We start from the raw sequence: 19,398 nt of genomic DNA, 5'->3' as shown, positions 1-19,398 counted from the left end.
TGAGGCAGCACCCGAGACAAAACTCTACATCAGGAAATTCACAGACAGGAGCATACATACATTTCTGCTGCTCATTACCAGATATTTTCAGATGACATGCTTTAAATAGCAGCTTCAGGATGCAAAGTGATGGAGAGTACATTAATACAAGCAAAACCCCTGAGTGTAAACACACAATTAGTCAAAAGAGACACCTATTGTAATTAAAGGTTATGGGAAGCTTGGGTATAATCAGCCTGTGTAAATTGCAGGGTGGAAACTCCATCCATCTATGTCCACACCAGAGTGGAAACAAAGGCAAGTGTGCAGGTGGCATGTATCATCCAGTTTTGGGATTCAGTCATGCTTAACTAAAACAGGTTGAATACACTTTGGGAAGGTGTATCTGTAATGAAAATGAAGAAGCTGTCACTTATTATCGTAGCGTATTGTCTATCTGCATAATTACAGATATTATGTGTTGTGTTAGCTTAACTCCAGTGATGGAGCATGCATCATCAATAGGTGTGTGGAAACCAGCAGCAATGATAAGTTATTGTAAAATAAAAATGACATGGATATCAATCACCGCAATAACATATGGGTAGTTTCAGTCTATTTTGTTGATTTACTGTACCTCTGCAGTGACAAGGAAAGCTAATTTATAACAGGTTCTAACTGGGCTTTTGTCACAGTAATAATGCATGAGGGTAGTAAGAGTGGGAGAATGAATGAACCATCAGCTCAATGCTCGTCTAATGTTTGCAAGTGACGTACTCGATCCATATTTAACTTGTTAGGCTTGTTTGCATAATACATGAAGGGAAGGATAAGAAATTAGAGAAAAGGCGTCATATTACGTGTTAAATGAGCCAACACGATATACACATAGGCAAACTTTGCCAAGCACGCATTAGAAGAAATCAATCGACATTATGACTTGGCTTTCCTTCTATTTTCCACACTAGTCTTGAATTATGAGCACACTCTGATGTGAGCAAATCTGATATTTACTCTCTTCTATGTCCCCGTCTTAACCTCTCAATCTGAAGAATTCTTCCTCTCAGCGAGGACTCCAATATTCCACAGCAAACAGCCTAAACTGATGAAAGGCTTTCAGACCGAAGCCATTCATCCCCCCTGGTCAAAAATCATTAATGCTACAGATAATTGCATTGAAGAGCTGAGCTTGCAGCAGCTGCTGCCATGTATTGAAGGGCAGCTTAGCCAAACATAATTAAAAGAGTGGAGATGGAGTGCATTATGCCCAATTAAAAGCCAATTGCACTTAATAACAACGTTATCTAGCCCTATTGACCAGCAGGGCTTTGCTCTAATTTCATCCTCAGTGAGTCCTTGGATAATTGACTTTGAGGTATTCTGAAGAGTGCCGTTTCTTTATTCAGTGCCACCGAGGGAGGTTTTCTGAACTTCAGCTCATCAGCCTGTGCATTGTCCCCTTTCACTCCTTTTACATGTTGCAATTTAGAAAAAAGAAGAGTTGCATATATGAGGTAAAGTAATGCAGCAACAAGATAAACTGACTGTTAATCAAAGAAATGCACATCAATATTTTAACAGCAAAGTTTTGGTAAAGAGAGCCAAGTAACCTTTGCTAACACATGTATCTGTGATCATATAACTGCAACATGTTACAATATAATGAAGCACCATGTAAAACTGCTAACCTAATAGCATTAGATAAAATATTCATAAAGAGCTTAATAACTTAAACTTGTTCAGTGAGTTTAAATCTGCAAAACCTATGAGTGGACTAAACTGAGGAAGATATTTTAGTCATTGAGTTATGCTTTCATTTACAAAAGTACAAATGTGTTATTGCTTTATTGATGATTCCAAGTAAAATCAATGAGCTGCTGCCATTAAAAATAAGATAAATATAGATCAATTTGTGCTGGAATGGAAAACAAAATGTTCTATCAGTTATGGATAAAAGCCCTCAGATATCAGTCTCTATATAATATGAAAAACCTGTGTTTCTGCTAACAGAGAGTTACTGTGTAGTGGATGTTTGTAAGATTACCAGTAGAATTTCAAACAATGTGTGTCTCAGATTTTGAACAAAACCCTGATTGTTCAGGTCCATTTCTAATGTGTTAAATGAGAATATTTGAAAAAAGATAAATGCATTTGCACTGTATATTGACTAAAATATGTGATCAAATACAAACTGGTCCCTCATGTGAGCCTGAGGGCACTGCAGGCTACTGGTTTACTGCATGAAAATGATGTAGTCTGAGTGAAAAGCCTGATGGTGAAAACCGCCACCCCTCCTCACCATTAACGTCACGGCAAAACGCCAAATGCAAAACGCCAAATACAAAATGTTAGCAACGGTGATGGATTATTAGCACTGTCTATATGAGGAAAAGTCCTTGAGAAGGAAAAACATTATTTGCCCAGGAGCTCAGCAAAGTGCTATTAGGAGTCAAGGCTGCATTAATAAATTACGTTCTGTTGTGATGTAATGCAAATGATGCAAGGGGAGATGAAATGCTATTGGTTGAAAGGGGTGGGGAGGAAATCATTCCGTTTTGGTTTTGACAGAGGGGGAAGTAATGTGCATGCCTATGAGGCAACGCTCAACGTGACCTGGTTGTCATGTGTTTACAGAAAGTGAGACAGGGAATCAACATGTGTATATTGAAGTTGCAGTTTTGATCAAGACTTGCCTGTAGTCCAATGGGTCCTGGAAGCCCAGGGAATCCTCGGGGTCCTTCATCTCCTTTCTGGCCAAACATACCCTGTTGTCCTCTTGGCCCTGGCTCACCATCAGTACCCTGTGGGGGGTCAGGGATCACAAAATCTCATTAGTGGAAGCTTCAGCAAATGCACCTCCACAAACACTTGTATGTACTTTTCTCTGCTCCTCTTCTTTATTCTTAATCCTTCTCAAGGTTATAGAGTTTACTTAAGCTCACGTGGCAGAGGTTGGGTCGATGGGCTCTTTCAAACAGGGACTTAGGGGCCTTTATCTGAAAGTCATTTTATGGCAATTTTGATCAATTTATTAATGCTCAGGGTTGTGAGGGGTCTGAGATTTTCCAAGCGCTTATGCTTGGCAGGTCAGAGGTCCATTTCAGGGGTAACTTATGAGGAGGAATTTGCACAAAACCAACCTTCGTGACAAAGTCTATTTTATCTCTTGGAGAAAATGTGATGACACTTAAAACTTTTAACAAAAAAATGGACAAAAGAAGTAACATCTGTAACCACCGACACGCCCTCCTGCTGGGCTACCTAGAGGAAACAGCATCCTACTAGAAACTCTCATCAGGGATGGCAAGATACAGAAGTGTATAGCCACAGGGTAATGACAAACTGTATGTGAAAGATGCTGACTTCTGTGAAGTCAGAGGTGCATGGAGCTATGGAGGATAGAAAAGAGACTGTGGGGAAAGAGTGAAGTGCTGACAGACTGGGAGTATTCAGTTCAAACACGCGTCAGCACTTGAAAGTGCTTGAGGAGCTCTCGCTGAGCCCTGGGACATGTAGGCAGCCTCAAGCGCTGGTACTGAATGCAGAACAGTTCAGAGGGAAATAATAGGCAATTACAGGTAACAAGAACAGAGCTTTGATATAAGAAAAATCCACAGACTGTGGACTTAATTTTAGCTACATTTTAACAAATTTGACTAACCCAAATCCTGCTTAGGGTTATCTGAATTCATTATTTAATACAACCTTAACTGAATATAACCTTATTTTTGTTGATGCAACTTTATAAAGTATGAAAGTTATTACATAAGCTGTAATCGTGTATTTTACCTCATTATTGCTGATATTGTTCAGATTAGTTGAATATGATATGTTTAAGGCATCATGAAATGAAATGAATTATTTCATTCAATCATCATAAATCATGATGATGACCTTTCCTGTAGGGTAAATCTAAAAATGTACAGCATAAAAAAAGCTACTATTACTGTCCACATCCTGTCTGCAGGATATGGTGCAAAGCAATTCTAGCTGCTACAAAGGGCTCTTTGTCTATCATTGTTCATCTAGCATCTTTAGAATTAGATGCTATAAATGTGTGGGGCTGTATTTGCAGTGCAAGTCACAAAAAGACTCTAACTTTTATGCACGTACAGAGAAGCCCTTTCGGTAGAATTAACAAACAATTTTCTGAAAACTGTATCTCAAGACACTTGCTAAATATTCAACTCAGGCTGAAATTTTAATTAAAAGATGTTTCGTTAAGGCTCTTTTCTCATAAGTATGTTTGCAGTTTCTTGCACTAGAACTTGCTAAGAGCATTCACATTAGAGGAAAATTCTGGGAAAACATCCTTGCATCAAGGATGTTTTGCCACACCTTGTTAAGGATCAACTCTGCTGTGGGTTGTACCTTTAAAAGTGACCTGGTATACATTTTAAAGATAACAGCGCTGCTGGTTGAGCTGCTGCAAATCTGGCTGAAAAGGAAATTAAATTATATATTGTCTCTTCAAAAACTAACATTTATCCTGGAGACGTGGATCATAGTAAACAAGGGTATGTCTGTTTATAGGGATCTGAATTAATTAAGTTGAGCAGAAAATCTGAGTCAGTCTTGAAGACATGAATGCACATAAGCAGACTGACTCACCAGGACAAACAACTGTTAGATAATTTGTTATTCAGCTTGGATGCACTACCTGCTCATGGCAATACATCTCACTGGGTCTATTCTAGCCCCCACAGAGACCTGTGGATGCTGAAATTTTTGCAAGAATGTTTGTTAAGGCTTAATAACTTACAGTAATGAGCTGTTACTTACCCTCAGGCTATCAGCTATTGTAGAAACAGGACTTTCCCTGTTGTGTTAATGAGATGGACGAGTGGAGGATGTTCTGCAGCATTTTTAGCTAGTGCTGTGCCAGATCAGCTAATTTATGGAAATGATTGGCGGTTGGCAGGCTTGATGTTTTGGTTTATAAGACTTTTTCTTAAGCTGTGAGTCACATGTTCAAATCCAAGTTTGTATTAGCAGTGCAACTGATGATAAGAAACATGTTTAGCAAGGCTGTTGACATGTTTTTGTTTTGTTTGTTCTGGGATAATTCAATACAATTATGATACTTCAAATAAAAGCAGTATTTAAAAATCTGTGCGGACATTACAATCATGGCAGAATGGTGATTTTTACATTAACAGGGACTGCACCCAAAGATTATTGGACTGTTGAGAAAGACAGTAAAAAGTAATACTGTTTGCATAATGCCTCCCCAACCTGGCAGGGATCTGACTTAATATCCGCTGATGTGGGATCTGAAACACTTTATTTAAATGATGCTGGTCTTTCTTAACAGGGGTCTCCAACCAGGAACAATCAGGAGCCAAGTTTTGCCCATCCATCTAAACACTGATAGGCATAGCATGCCAGCTCCCATAGCCCTTCCAGGTTTTATCTTTGATTCTAAAGAATAAACATCATTACCTTCCTTCGATAGACTGGTGACCTGTCCAGGGTGTACCCTACCTCTCACCTGATAAGTGCTGGGATATGCATCACCTGCAAGCCCTGAATTGCACTGAGCTGTATAGAAAATGTATATATGTATGTATGTATGTATGGATGGATGTATGTATGGATGTATGTATGTATGGATGTATGGATGTATGGATGGATGGATGGATGGATGGATGGATGGATGGATGGATGGATGGATGGATGGATGGATGGATGGATGGAAACATGATGTAAAACCTTTCAGGGTTATTGACCCATGATGAAAGCTAAAGCTCAACTCCAAGCAATTTGTTGACATAAACTGAAATAGTACACCTTGGTAATGAATTTCATTTTCTGAGGCTCAACATATTGTTTTTTTTTTTCTTTTATTGGAAATATTCAGTTTTGGTTTGAATTTGAATTTAATGGCAATTGTTTTTAGTAATTAAAGCATAATAAGGGATCATTTTCTATACAGTTTTGATACAGGATAATATAAATATAGTTCTGAAATCATTTAGAAGATATTTCTCCATTATTACATTATTAAAAAAACACTGCCTCCCACAGATATTTCTGAACACTACTTTTATCATGTGATCATTTCAAATTTGTTAACATTATCATCTCTTTTCAAAACTGAAAAGTTGAAGGATGATTTAAAGTTGCCAGCATGGAGTTTCAATAGCACAAGAAGTTACTTCATCATTTTGTAATAGTGCAATAAAAGCATACTTTTTTGTTTCTTTATGTTGATAAAGTTATCATTTTATTTGGTAATGTTAGATTTTCAGTTATCTTCAGGTATTGTCTCATTTATGTGCACACTTTTCTTTTTGATACCTTGGTTTAACTGTAGTCCTGCTCCTGCAAGGCAATACGTCATTATGCCCCATCATCATAGACTTGTGAGTCATGAGAGAACTAGTTAAAATTCTTACAGCCTTTTGCTCCCAAGTTGAACAGCCGCCTTCACTATCTTCATGAAGCTTTGACTGGAGTAAACATTTCAAACCTGACTGCACAATGAACTGTTCTTACCCTGCAGGCACTATGATAACCAGTGGCTGAATCTTCAACAGCACTGATATATTTATAGCACAAAATCTGTTTTGGAAAAAAAAAAAAAAAAGAATTTTAAAAAATTTAGGATCTGCCAGATGAAAGATGTGAGCCTTTTTGAAAAGAAAAAAAAAACATTTGGAGTGAATACTGATGTGTGAGGATGCCAAGTGGGTATTTGCAGCACTCTTTTAATTTCAAGTCAGTTTCCTGAATATAAGATCTTTGCAGCCTTGCTAGTGAAAAGCTAACGTCTACTATGAGTACAGGGTAATGTTTCATCAGGATACTCTAATATTATCGGCTCAGAAAAAAATAATACTTACAGCTGGGCCAGGAGGTCCAATCACACCTTGGAGACCACTTGGGCCTGGCGGACCCTTAAACATAGGGGGAAAAATATCATGCAGTTTGACTGTTAGTAAATACATGACATATAGCAGCTGTCAGTGTTAAATCATAGGACTTAGTAAAAACAGTTTCAGGCTACCTGAAAAGGAATGCTAACTCTGCTGTCAAGAAACTCTAATTCAACTTGATTTATTCAAATCAAAAGCTGTAATTACTAAACCAAAATTCATATGAAAAGGTTAGCAGTAGTGATCATTGGTGTTTCTGTTAGACAGATAGTACCAATCAAGGTAATATTTTATTTAAGATACAGTGTGTTTAAGGTAAGACAAAGGTAGGTTTGATGTTGCCAAGTGCTTTTTGTACATATTTATTCATATATATTTAGCTTACGGGAGAAATCAGCAGCTAAGATTATTTAGTGCTCGACTCAATTTATTTGAATCATAATTTAAAACTAATTACTTAAAAGCAAACTGTGTGCAATATTACAAAATTCAAACGAAAGACAGTGGAAAAAAAAAAAAAAAACTCACAAGTTCACCCTTGTCTCCTTTGCTTCCTTTTTGTCCAGGTCCGCCAACTTCTCCCTGTGTAGCAACACACACACACACACACACACACACACACACACACACACACACACACACACACACACACACCAGCTCTTACATCTTTCCATCTTAAAAAGCTCTTGCCTCACATGTTTAGTCAAAACCTGCTATCTTAAAGTGTCACCTTTACCATGATTGGACTGTAAATATTTCTCAAGAGATTCTAATTTGATTGGCCCAGAAAGACCTTGGGCAAGTGTTTGCAATTAATTGATTGGCTCCCTGTCTCACCCCAATGGCACTGCGATTGACAAAAAGGGGTCATAGAAGACATGATTTGGATTGGAGATGTGCGATGATTAAAAATGTAAATATGCAGATCAGTGGATGTTGTTAAATTGTTGGCTTGCGTAAATAATGTGCGCACATGCATTTGTTTGGTTACTTGCATTTGAAAATATCATTATGCTTTTCATTTTATTTCCCTAATGCAACCTTCTATCAGGGAATTTCTGCCTTAACAACCCTGAGTTAAATTTAGTGAATGGACACATTTGCTTATGTTTTGTATAAGCGTATCTGTTATAGTGAAAACAAAGCAACAGCCTGAATCTGAAAACAGCCATGGTGTTAGTAGTGAAACCCTTCATAAGAAATAATTTATAATTCTTAGAACATCTGAAAAATGTTGACAGCTGTGGAGATGCTTTTTGAAATTCTTTGATGTTATATTTTTTTCTTTAAAAAGAAAAATCTAAGTACTTGCTCTGATCTTATGAAGTAGAGGATAAAAGTTGCAGATCTTAGACCAAGTGCTCTAAATGCCTTTGTTTAAAACTGTATCACGTTCTCTAAGAAGTATACTTATGTTAAAGATTCCTTGTATTATAAATACACTTTTAATCTACCTTGTCACCATCCTCTCCAGGGGGGCCCTGAGGACCAGCTGGTCCAGGAAGACCTACGGGACCTTGAATACCATCTCGGCCAGCAGGACCCATGGGACCTTTCTCTCCCTGTGGACAACATTGATTGTAATCACTTGAAGAAACAGCAACAACTTCAACTTTAAAAAAATTTTCATGGAGCAAAAGTTAATTAAACAGCTCACAGGAGCTCCTTTTTCTCCAGCAGGGCCAGGTGGTCCTTGTGGGCCATTGCGTCCTGTTTGACCAATGGGACCTCCAGGACCGGCAGGACCTCTCTCACCAGGAGAACCCTGTAACCAAACAACCATCAGCAATCACTGCATTAAATGAAAGCTGACAAGAAAAATCAGCTTTTTGAGCAGAAATTATATGAAATCCAAGTGTGCTTGGTTTAACTCGTAGCATTAAAGTCCAACTCTGTTAGAAAGGCTGCATTATTGGGAAATTATTCAAGTAATACAATTTTCAAAGAATATGGCAACAATAATTTGAAATGTTCCAAAAACAATGAAAAGAAAAAAGGTTTCATTTAAGGATGGGAAATGAATGTTTTCTACCTACATAGCTGGAGTGATTTCCGCCAAAATTACATCATTCACTGAAGTTAAGAATAGCCCACAACTGATTGCAACTGATTTGCAACAAGCCAAAATAAGATAATAAAGAAACTAAAGCTTTTGTTTGTTTAACTTTTATGTGATAACTGATGACGATATTGATGAAGCACAAGATGTAACAGCAGTTTATACATTCAGACATTTCTCAGCACTCGATGTATGTTTTCTTTATATTTTAGCTGTTTTCAAGAAATCATTCTTGTTTTCAAGAACATTGAACTGCAAGCTGCTGCATAAAGAGGGATGGATATCTGAAGAAGACAATAATGTTGGAAGGCAGGATTCCTAGGGGGAGACATACAGCTACTTCACATCTTCCAGCCAAGTAAAGAACACTTTGCAGCAGGGATATGTATCATTATCTAAGTCTACCATAAACAGAAGACTTAACTGCAGATAGTCATTCATAAGCTGCAAAATTGTTTATAAATCTCAAAATTAGAAAGGCCAAATTAGACTTTGTAAAACACATTAAACGTAGAGCTGCTGTGAAACTGCATTCATTGGTCAGGAAGTGTGTAAGATCAAACACTAAAGTGACATGAGAACAAAAGTACTGCATTGACTTAGGATCTTAAGCAACTGAGATGTTTTGTGGAGATACAGAATATGTTGGAATGGCTTATTCAATAATCTGAGCTATAAAGTATTGAACATTTAATACATTTTGTGGAGCTAATCTCTCCTTCTAAACACATATAATTTAATTTAATTCTGTCCTTAAACAGCATTTTCTTTCATTTCAAATCTTCTGTTGTGAAAATGGTGGCAAAATGATAAAACAAACTAAATCAAGCAATGTCCAACATTTTTATTATCTACCTGTATACTGTTCCAGCTGACAGTGTCAGAGCTTCCCTAGGATTTGGAGCTGCCCTTGTGAGCTAACCATGATCTAAGTGATATGAATGAATTGACTTTGACGTAAGGACTGGCCAGTGTTCTCCTCAGTGTTCCCAGGATGATGACATTCACTATGTAAGAAATCTAAGGCACAAACATATTTATCAGAAGGTCATTGTGGCATCCTCATATCCAAGAAAGGTCTTAGGCTGCTTACAAACTAAATAAAATGTGCATGTTTTCAGGCCAAAGTTTTGACCTGATTCACACACAAACACAGATTCAGCTGTTGATGTGAGCTGCCACCTGGCACTCGTATGCCTGGCCCATTTCATGACCGACATTGCTGGTGACACACACACAGAGCTCCAAACTGTCATTCACATCCTGCCAGCCTGCCCACCACGGCAAACACACAAGTTGTTTTGACTCAACTAACTTCACATTTATTGTGGGATACTTCTTTCTTTCCATTTTACTACAAGTTTTCTCCCATTTGTTTGATTCTTTGGCTTGAAACAAAACTGCAAGACAAAAACGTGTAGACATGCAACTCATAGCTTCTGTTTTTTTTGTGCTTTTCCGTCTTGGTTCGTCTTTTACAGACACATGCAGCCCTCCGCAAAGACAACAAAAAAGCAACACACAGCACTCAGACTTTCAAACAGCACAACAGCAGCTCAATCTCTGGCAGGAAATCGATGGAGGAAAATATCAGATCTCTTGTGTGCGTGGGCACAGCACACTCACTTCTTCTTCTTTTTTTTTTTCCAAATGCAACCAAAACAGTTTATCACCTGGATTCAGCCAATGGCTCACTTTCAAACCAATTTAAGGAAACTATCTCATTTCACATTGGAAATGGCTTTGCTCATTCAGACAGCATCCCTCTTTCCACTTTCATCATCTTTTCATCCCTGCTCTGCATATCCGCTGTCATCTAATCTGGTGTTGCTCTGTCACTGGTGAGCAAGGGGCAATTATCGGGAGCCTGCGTTTAACGCTTGAACAAAATGTCAGACAGTTCAAAGCTGCCTGCCAGTCAACAGAATCTCAACCAGGGCTCCTGGGGTTTTCATTGCATAAATCTCTAACGAAAGGGGCTAGAGTCAAAAAAGTGTCCCTCTTATTTGTGGATTACCATGCCACTCATGCTATTTTAGGGGGTCATGAACTACAGGATGATAGGAGCAGATCTGATCTGACACTTTGCATTATACAGTATATTGCAACTTTAATATGCAAGAGGATATCCTTTGACCTTGATTCATAAACAACTTTGACAATTTAGATGCAGGAACCCTGACTGGAAGAGAAAATGAATTCCTAGTGTATTCAATAAAATTAACATGAAGATATAAGTTTCTCTAAAAGTAATGGTCAGACAAAAAAAAAAAAAAAAAAAAAAAAGGCGACAAATGAGACACAAACTACCTCCATCTGTGCCACGACAGTTGCTATAGAAACTGTTGAGTGTGAGAGGAAACCATCCATGGCCAATCAAGCAAGAGGGCTGAAACTAGTTGTTTTTCGATTAGACAATTAGGCAATGATTAGGCCATGCTTCACGGCAACGTTGTTGGACAAAAACACTATAAATCAAGCAGAATATTGTCTTTTGGCAAAATGTAGCTTAGACATAGCAAGGCTGTCAATTTGAAGAGCTGAAAATGTTTTTCTGAAACAACATTTTTTATCTCACTCTGTGCAATATTAAAGGGAGACAAAAAAAAGGATTTGCTTGAATATCAAAATGAAATGTTAGTACTAATCTGTAAAAATAGCTGAAAATTAATGTCCACTCGTATCACACACTTTCAGTGAATGGAGGACGTGATTTTAATCATACCACCACACTTTGTTCAGCCATTTCCTACACTGCAGTTTATGTTGCATGTGCTGAATGGCCAAAGAGCGGAGCTGTGCACAGCATGTGCAGCTCCACTCTCTGAACACATAAGTAACTTTTGTTGCAATCTCTGTGGCAATAGAGATGAGGTTACCATAGTAACAGGCTACTTACGATGGGGCCAGGCGGACCCTGAGGCCCTTCTCCTCCCTTTAAGCCAGCTGGACCCTGAAAGCAGAGGACAGGAGATTGTTAGATATTGCCTGCTGTGGGCCACCACTCAATGCTAGTCAAAGAACAGCTGTCAAATGGCCTTATAAAAACCTGTGAGTGTACATGTGTGGGCCTGTATGTGTTTGTGTGTAGACATATGTGTGTGGTTGTTTACTTACAGTGACATAAGTGTGGAGGATTTGGATCCAGAAAAGCATAGAGTAATAAGCATTAATATTCTTTGTGGTTCCATGATGCAAAATACAATTTATTAGGTTTATTTATTAATTAATTTATTTGTTTATATAGTTGTTTATTTATAAATTAATTAATTTATTGATTTATATATATTTATTAAATTATTTTTTATTTTTATGATTTCTTTTTTATTAAGCAGTCATGATAAAAAACTATTCTAAAAACTTTCTGGATAATAACAATTACTACAGAAGTACTTTTTTTTTTCCTGGCAGACACTACACCACTGGTTCATAAAAAACAAAGCTTTCTTTAATAAATACCAACTATAAAGCTGCTTTCACACATGTGCGCCAGAGATGTTCTGGAGAACTTGCTGACAGTTTGGTCCAGTCTGTTTCCAGTGTTGCTGTTCACAGATGCACATCACAGCAGGAGATTTCATGCTGGAGAGGTAAACTCACAGCTGGAAATGTGAGGAGGCACTAATATGGGAAAGTGTCTAAAATTCAGAGGAGGCTAAATGTGATGCAGAAAGTAGACTGAGGATTCCCTCTGATAACTTCAAAACATGTCAAAAATAGCAAGTGAGACTCCTTGATGGCCATTGTTGTGTTGTTATCAATTCCATATGGGTGGAAAACATGTCAATGGAAAAGAAAATAAAGCACCAACTCTCACAAGTGTGCACAAGTACTCAATTAAGCTAGTAGCAGTAAATGCTTCTGAGTAGTAGTAATAATAATAATAATAATAATAATAATAATAATAATGTTGCATTCTCACATGGAACATCTCTGGAGCCTTTCAGGACTCCACCAGATGTGTAAAAACAGCTAAAGTGTCAGTGAAAATGGTTAAGATGAAATTAAATTTGACTGTCTGAATCATTTGACTTGAAGTGAGATTGGTGTGTGTCCAAATGAACCATGAAATATTGGTTAAGTGTTAATCTCAAATGACTATTTTAAAAATATTGATATAATAGCAAAAGTAAAAATACCTGTTAATAAAAATGCATGTTTTACAACACATTTAATTAGTCTGCTGCTTATCGCTCCATCTGAGAGAAGATGTCTGTTACTTTAATAAATGATGATTTAGTCTAATCTGTAGGCATTTTTATAATATTAATGCAAAGGGAGTCATTAAACAAGCCTCAAAGGAAATGAAAAAAGAGAAAAAATGACAAGGTTCTGAGGGCCGCTGTGAGTCACTAGTATAGGGTTTAGTCCATCTATCTCAGACCCCTTGTCAACTCTTCAGATCCCTGGTCCTTGAAATGCACTGGCTGGGCTGAATCACAGCACAGACTGTATATGGAAAACACAGCTCACAAGAGGAGGTAAAGACTTTTATTATGATAACTAATTTACAGGTTCCAACGGAGCCAAGGGGTGCGGAGGCTGCCAAGCAGGCTCTCCGCCTCTCTGGCTTCCACGTTTTTCTTCAGTGCATTAAGAGACTGGAAGCATCTTTGCTGGACACAGAAAAAGTTATTTATTGGCTTATATATTGACAGTGTGCCTGTCCTCAAGACTGGGAGATGCGATAAGGAGTGTGTGTGTGTCTAAGTGGGTCTATGAGAAGAACAATACTATGTAATTTTGTAATTTTTATTCAAACACAGTGAAATTTATGCTAGTTTTCATCTATACAACAGGTGCTCAGACTCACAAGATATATATTTTTTTAACTGTTTGTACATTTTTGGGCTGGATCACTTTAAGAGAGTGAGTGTGTTTTCTCACATATTGTGTGAGTGCAGTTCCATTAAGAAAGGAAAGATATCTTTCTGCACACATGGGACAAACACAATGGTTGTAATAAGTCTGGGCAGTGCTGTCGTGTGCTCTCTTAATAGCCAACCTTGAAATGAGCTTTAGCTACAGTCCCCCAAGTTGATCCTCAGTCAGCCTCTAATAGCCATACATGCTCACCTTGAACTTTTTCTAAACTCACACCCACTCCTTCTGTGATATAACACAGGCCTCTCAGCAGGATAGGGTGTATGTGATGTAGCCATAACGTTGTGGGTTTGAATTGGAATCAAGAGGCTCTGACTCATTCTTTGTTTGAAGGCAAAACAAGTCTCCTTAAAGAAAGGGATCCAACACTGAAGCCTCTTAAAATGAAGAATGGAACACTTCTAAAATGCAGGCAGCTAGTTGCAATGACATTTTAATGGGATGCTTTGCAACAATCTAGTTCTAAAACTGCTAATATTAATAATGAGAAAATGTGTCAATATTGTGTTTGGCTTGGCCGTCTATTAGTTTTACATGAGCCAGTTATGCACCTTTTAGTCTGATAGACTGTCAAGCCTGACATTTGACTTAACAGCGGGTTGTTAGCCTGGTAATTGGGGTTTGGAGTCAAATTCTGCTGGGTACATACTTAGGATGTGGTTAAAGTAAAGATGTTTGCACAAGTGTTTTATCATGAGGGTGGTGAGTGCTTACCATGGCTCCTGGAAGACCTCTTGCACCATTGAAGCCCCTAAGGCCAGCAGGTCCCACTTTTCCAGAAGGACCCTGAGGACCTGGATCACCCTATAGAGGAAGATAGAATAAATCTAATCATCTCCATGAATCTGTTAAACCAGAAAAAAACTATATAAGTAATTAATTTAAGTTGTATATAAATGTTCTTGCCATTAACACGCTAAAATACTTTTAATCTTCTGATCCCTTACATGTATGATATTAATGCATGTTTTTATTACTACAATCTAACAAATAAACATTAAATATTAATACAGAAAATCATTTTACAAAGAACTTTTATTAGAATGAAAACTTAAGTTAATATACATTAAGCGCAATGGATTTTTTAAGTGCAGAGAATACAGTTTAAATTGTGCACAGAAGGAAATACAGCAGACACAGATACACAGACACAAGATGTTTTGTTTCATAAATATGAAGAAAAATCTAATGTTCTTTACCTTCCCACCCTCTTTTCCAGCAGCTCCAGGTAGACCTTGCTCTCCAGGTGGACCGGGGGATCCTGGGTGTCCTCGCTCTCCACTTGGTCCTGTCTCTCCAGTTGGTCCCTAGTAAGAAGGTACATCAGGTATGGTATGAAGATACATCAAGATCAATGTACTTCTATTCTATTCTATGGGGCGGCAGTGGCTCAGGCGGTAGAGCAGGTCGTCCAATGATCGGAAGGTTGGCGGTTCGATTCCCGCTCCCGCAGTCATCTGTCGTTGTGTCCTTGGGCAAGACACTTAACCCTCCTTGCCTCCAGTGTTGGCATCGCTGGTGTATGAATGTGTGGATGAATCGGTGATGGTCGGAGAGGCCGTAGGCGCAGACTGGCAGCCACGTTTCCGTCAGCTTGCCCCAGGGCAGCTGTGGCTACACACGTAGCTTACCATCACCAGGTATGAGTGAGGAGTGGATGAATAATGGATTCACACAATGTAAAGAGCTTTGGGTGCCTTGAAAAGCGCTATATAAATCTAATCCATTATTATTATTATTATTTCTAATGTATATGAGAGGTATCACCCACATTAACTGGCACTTGTCATTGAATAGAATACTCTATGATTGATTATTACTATCACAATGATCTTGTTGAAATTTAAAAAAACAAGATAAAGAAAGAAAATCTAAACTAGCTGTTATAAAAGGTACATAATTTATGTTTTGTGTTCCAAAGTTCTCCAACAATAGACACAAATTGAGAGTGTGGAGCATCACAAACATACAAAATTTTGCTGTGTGTGTGTACCTGAGGTCCGACCACTCCTCCAGGACCTGGAGGTCCAGTCTTTCCTTGGAATCCCTGAAAAGAAAAACAGCCAAATGGTTTGTTAGGAGATATGTGTTATATACTGTACAACACAACATGAAGAAAAATGAGCCACATAATCAGTAAATTACATGACAGTGTATCTCTACACTGCTTACATGTGCTACTATTAGCTGGTTTGTATGGTGTCTCTGTATCAGTAAAGTGGCACAATGTCACAAAGTTCGGGATATTCAAAGAGCAGTCCCACTCCAAAAAATGACTGGAGACTGTAAATTTGTATATTTTAAAGTTTTAATAAAAACGTAGTTAAAACTGACTTGTATATTTTCATTAATTGATACTTGATTCATCTGTTTAACTCTATTTCAGGAAGTGGTCCTATTTCGCAACATTACATGAGTTTTCAGCACAATACTACTTTTATACATAAAATATTAACATTGCCTTGTCTGTGTGTCATTTTCAATTTCCTTTGCTTCAGTTTTGCCATATGAACACAATTTCCCTCCTACTTTAGTCATCCCCTTGCATCCTGTATTTTTGGCTGTAATAAACAGCTTGCTTAGTTCTGCAGCAAGCAAAGACTAACATAACTTTTATTAAACAAGCCTTTTTCAGTTTTGTTACAAGTAAGGCTTTATTTTCTATTCAATTCTATTCTATTCTATTCTATTCTATCCTATAGTCATTTAGCAGGCACTTTTATCCAAAGCGACTTACATGAATTCAAACACGATTTAATACGCAAAGCAGCTAATAATAAATGTAGTCCCTCTAAGTAAAATGTAATTTTAACAGTTAAAATGCAGCTGCAGCACCTTTCTGAGAGGCCAAAGGACATGAGGTCCAAAGTCAAAACAATGTATTTATGTTCAAAACTGCCCACTCACCGTCTCTCCCCTCTGTCCTGGATGACCGGGCAGACCATCTTTCCCTGGGGGACCCTGGGGTTGAACAGGTAGACAGGTAATAGATATAAAAACATTATGTGTATTAATATTTGAAAAGCTTAAAAGAGGAGAGTCAACATGGCTGTGAAATATACCAGCTCATAGACAGTTTGACAGTAGCTACTTACATTAGGTCCTTTGGGTCCGGGGAAACCAACTGGTCCCTGTGGTCCTTGAGGGCCCTTAAATGAAAAGAATAAAAAGAAGAGAGGATAGGAGGAACGATGTGTCACATTTAATGATAATCTAATAGAAAATGTGTAAGCAAATTCACCTGTATTATTATTGTGATTAAGAAACAGCTTTTTTTTTTTTAGACTGTATAAATGTGAAGGGTTTTCTTAACACCAAAAAGTATCTGAAAGAAAATTATACAAAAAAATTTTGATTGTTGTTGAGAAATGAATAACCACTGGGAGCAGCAGCTGGAGTACCTCTGCATTTGATGGATGAAAAAGCTGAAATTCACTTTGAGTTTAGATTCAAAAGTAACACTCCAGATGTGCTTTTGCTGTCACACACAAAAAAAAAAAGAAAAAAAAAAAGAAAAAAGGCACTGATCAAACAAAATCCAATACTAACCCGCTCTCCTGGGGGGCCAGGAGGTCCATCATTGCCTGAGGTGCCCTGTGGAGAAAGCACAGAGAAACGCTGTGAACTTTGTTATAACTGTCAGCGTGGGAAACGTGAGTGAAATGTATGTGAAGCATTAATACTCTGGTTGCAAAACAAGCCTCGTGCATATTTATATTTCTAAGTGATCGCAAGGAATGGGATTGGCTGGTGAATGCTACAGCTGAGGCAACGATTTTAGTCATATTTACTGTGATCATATACATGAAGACACATTCATATCAATGTTTCCAATACTTAGAATAATCAAATAGCCTTAAAGCTCACCTTAGCACCTGGTTTTCCTGTTGGTCCTCTAGCTCCTCTTCCCCCTCGTGGACCCTATATCAAGTGTATATGAAGCAGTACATAAAATAAGACAGAAGAAGTAGTTGTATAAATGGGCCAGTAATCAGTATCTTTCACTGCCTCTTTAAAAATCTTGACCTGGTACATAACCTCTTCAAATAAATGAAAAAAAAAAAAAAAAAAATTATGCAAGCCCACACGGGACTATATTTTCATTTAACCACCATACATATTTTATGTGCCAAGCCTGGTCTCAGTTATTAGACAGATGAGTTCCCTACCGTTGGCCCACGTTGCCCTCTAGGGCCTGATTTGCCAGCAATTCCCTGAAAAGAAGAAAGACAAAAGCTTTGATTTAGAATAAAATCATACCTTGTATATATATACTTTTTAATTCCCTTTGTATTTTAGTTTAAGTTTAAGTTTAAGTTTAAGCTGAGCCAGTTTTATAATTCCAAATATAATTCAGCATCAGACAGAAGCAATTGCAGAGGAAATCCATGTCTGGGATGAAATAGAACCGTCTGAACGTCTATGGTCAAAAATAAATAATCAAATTGCCGGAGTAAGTGGTTACCCACAGGCACTTGACAGCTTCAGCTATCTGCCAGTTAAAGCATTCAGAGGTCAGATGTGTCTGCCTCTCAATGTCTGAGAGTGCAGATGAGCTTGTCTTGTCAGTAACAACCCCCATTGTTCAACAGCCCTCACCCTCATCCCTTCACCTGTAACCGTTTATTCTGAGGCCACTCACTGGTTATGTTCATGCAGCAGAACACAGCAGTCTGTCCTTCATTAAAAGGTTTTGGAAAAATGTAATTAGACTTTATAAATTTGGCATTCTTACTTAAAAGGATTTGCTTTGTCAAGGCTAACACTATTCATTGAACATGCTGGTTTGATATCTAAACCTTTTACAGTTACTTCTATTTAATTGTGAGAAAAACCTTCAGGTACTCAAAATGTATGTTATTAAGAGAATTTTGCTCACCCTTGCTCCTTTTTCGCCATTTGCCCCAGGGAATCCAGGAAAACCATTGGAGCCCTGCAAGGCACGTTAAAAAAAAAAAAAAATGGGCAGGAGTGACAGAAAGAGAAATACATTAAAGGTAGTTGAGGGTATGAAATAATAGATAACAACTGTCTACATGACACTGATTTGGAGGAGGAAGAAGAATTGCCCTCTCTGGAACAAGGCTAATTAACAGTGACACTATGAAGCCCTTACTTAGAAAAGACTAGCCAGGAGATTGTTATGATGGAGCTGCATTTCGTAATTTGAGGCTTAACAAAGAAAAATGAGCTTTTTCAAAGAAGACCAAGGGGGAAAACTCCAATCACATAGTGATGCATAGACTGACACAGTGGTTGTTTGGTTGTTAGCAAAGTGAGCAACTAAAACACAAAGATAAAAAAGGCAGAGGGAGTAAATAGAGACAAAGGATGGGAAAACAACGGATCCCCTTTGATACTCATCAGCAGTTTAGTTACTGGGCATTTGCGGATAATGGCAATGGTGCCAGTCAAACAAATACTAGGAGAGTAATCGCTGTTAGCTGAATAACATGAATGCCGAGTATCTTAAGAATCCAGCCTCACTTTATACAGATTTGGCTAGCATAAATAGGCTCAACTAGCCAAAATTAAATATGTCTTCGCCTCAGCTACGAACCAAGGTCAGGTGCTTATCGAAGTGTTTGCAGCTAAACC

General features: G+C 37.9%; 1 protein-coding gene across 3 annotated transcripts in view; it reads right to left on the bottom strand.

The window, feature by feature from the left end:
* Window positions 1–19,398, bottom strand: part of LOC121645045 (collagen alpha-1(XI) chain-like) — an 83,938-nt gene that overhangs the window by 16,515 nt on the left and 48,025 nt on the right. For all 3 annotated transcript variants that reach the window (XM_041993337.1, XM_041993338.1, XM_041993339.1), the window contains exons 32-46: window positions 18,680–18,733; window positions 17,970–18,014; window positions 17,668–17,721; window positions 17,350–17,394; window positions 16,896–16,949; window positions 16,708–16,761; window positions 15,794–15,847; window positions 15,000–15,107; window positions 14,515–14,604; window positions 11,816–11,869; window positions 8,515–8,622; window positions 8,312–8,419; window positions 7,386–7,439; window positions 6,825–6,878; window positions 2,673–2,780 (exon numbers count right to left, since the gene is read on the bottom strand). In XM_041993337.1, coding sequence (XP_041849271.1) covers window positions 2,673–2,780; window positions 6,825–6,878; window positions 7,386–7,439; window positions 8,312–8,419; window positions 8,515–8,622; window positions 11,816–11,869; window positions 14,515–14,604; window positions 15,000–15,107; window positions 15,794–15,847; window positions 16,708–16,761; window positions 16,896–16,949; window positions 17,350–17,394; window positions 17,668–17,721; window positions 17,970–18,014; window positions 18,680–18,733 — 1,044 coding nt within the window. The remainder of the gene's footprint in view (window positions 1–2,672; window positions 2,781–6,824; window positions 6,879–7,385; window positions 7,440–8,311; window positions 8,420–8,514; window positions 8,623–11,815; window positions 11,870–14,514; window positions 14,605–14,999; window positions 15,108–15,793; window positions 15,848–16,707; window positions 16,762–16,895; window positions 16,950–17,349; window positions 17,395–17,667; window positions 17,722–17,969; window positions 18,015–18,679; window positions 18,734–19,398) is intronic.

The sequence above is a fragment of the Melanotaenia boesemani genome, chromosome 8, assembly GCF_017639745.1.
Source record: "Melanotaenia boesemani isolate fMelBoe1 chromosome 8, fMelBoe1.pri, whole genome shotgun sequence".
Classification (NCBI taxonomy): Eukaryota; Metazoa; Chordata; class Actinopteri; order Atheriniformes; family Melanotaeniidae; genus Melanotaenia; species Melanotaenia boesemani.
The sequence above is the reverse complement of the archived record's forward strand: the minus strand, read 5'-3'. Positions and strand labels throughout refer to the sequence as shown.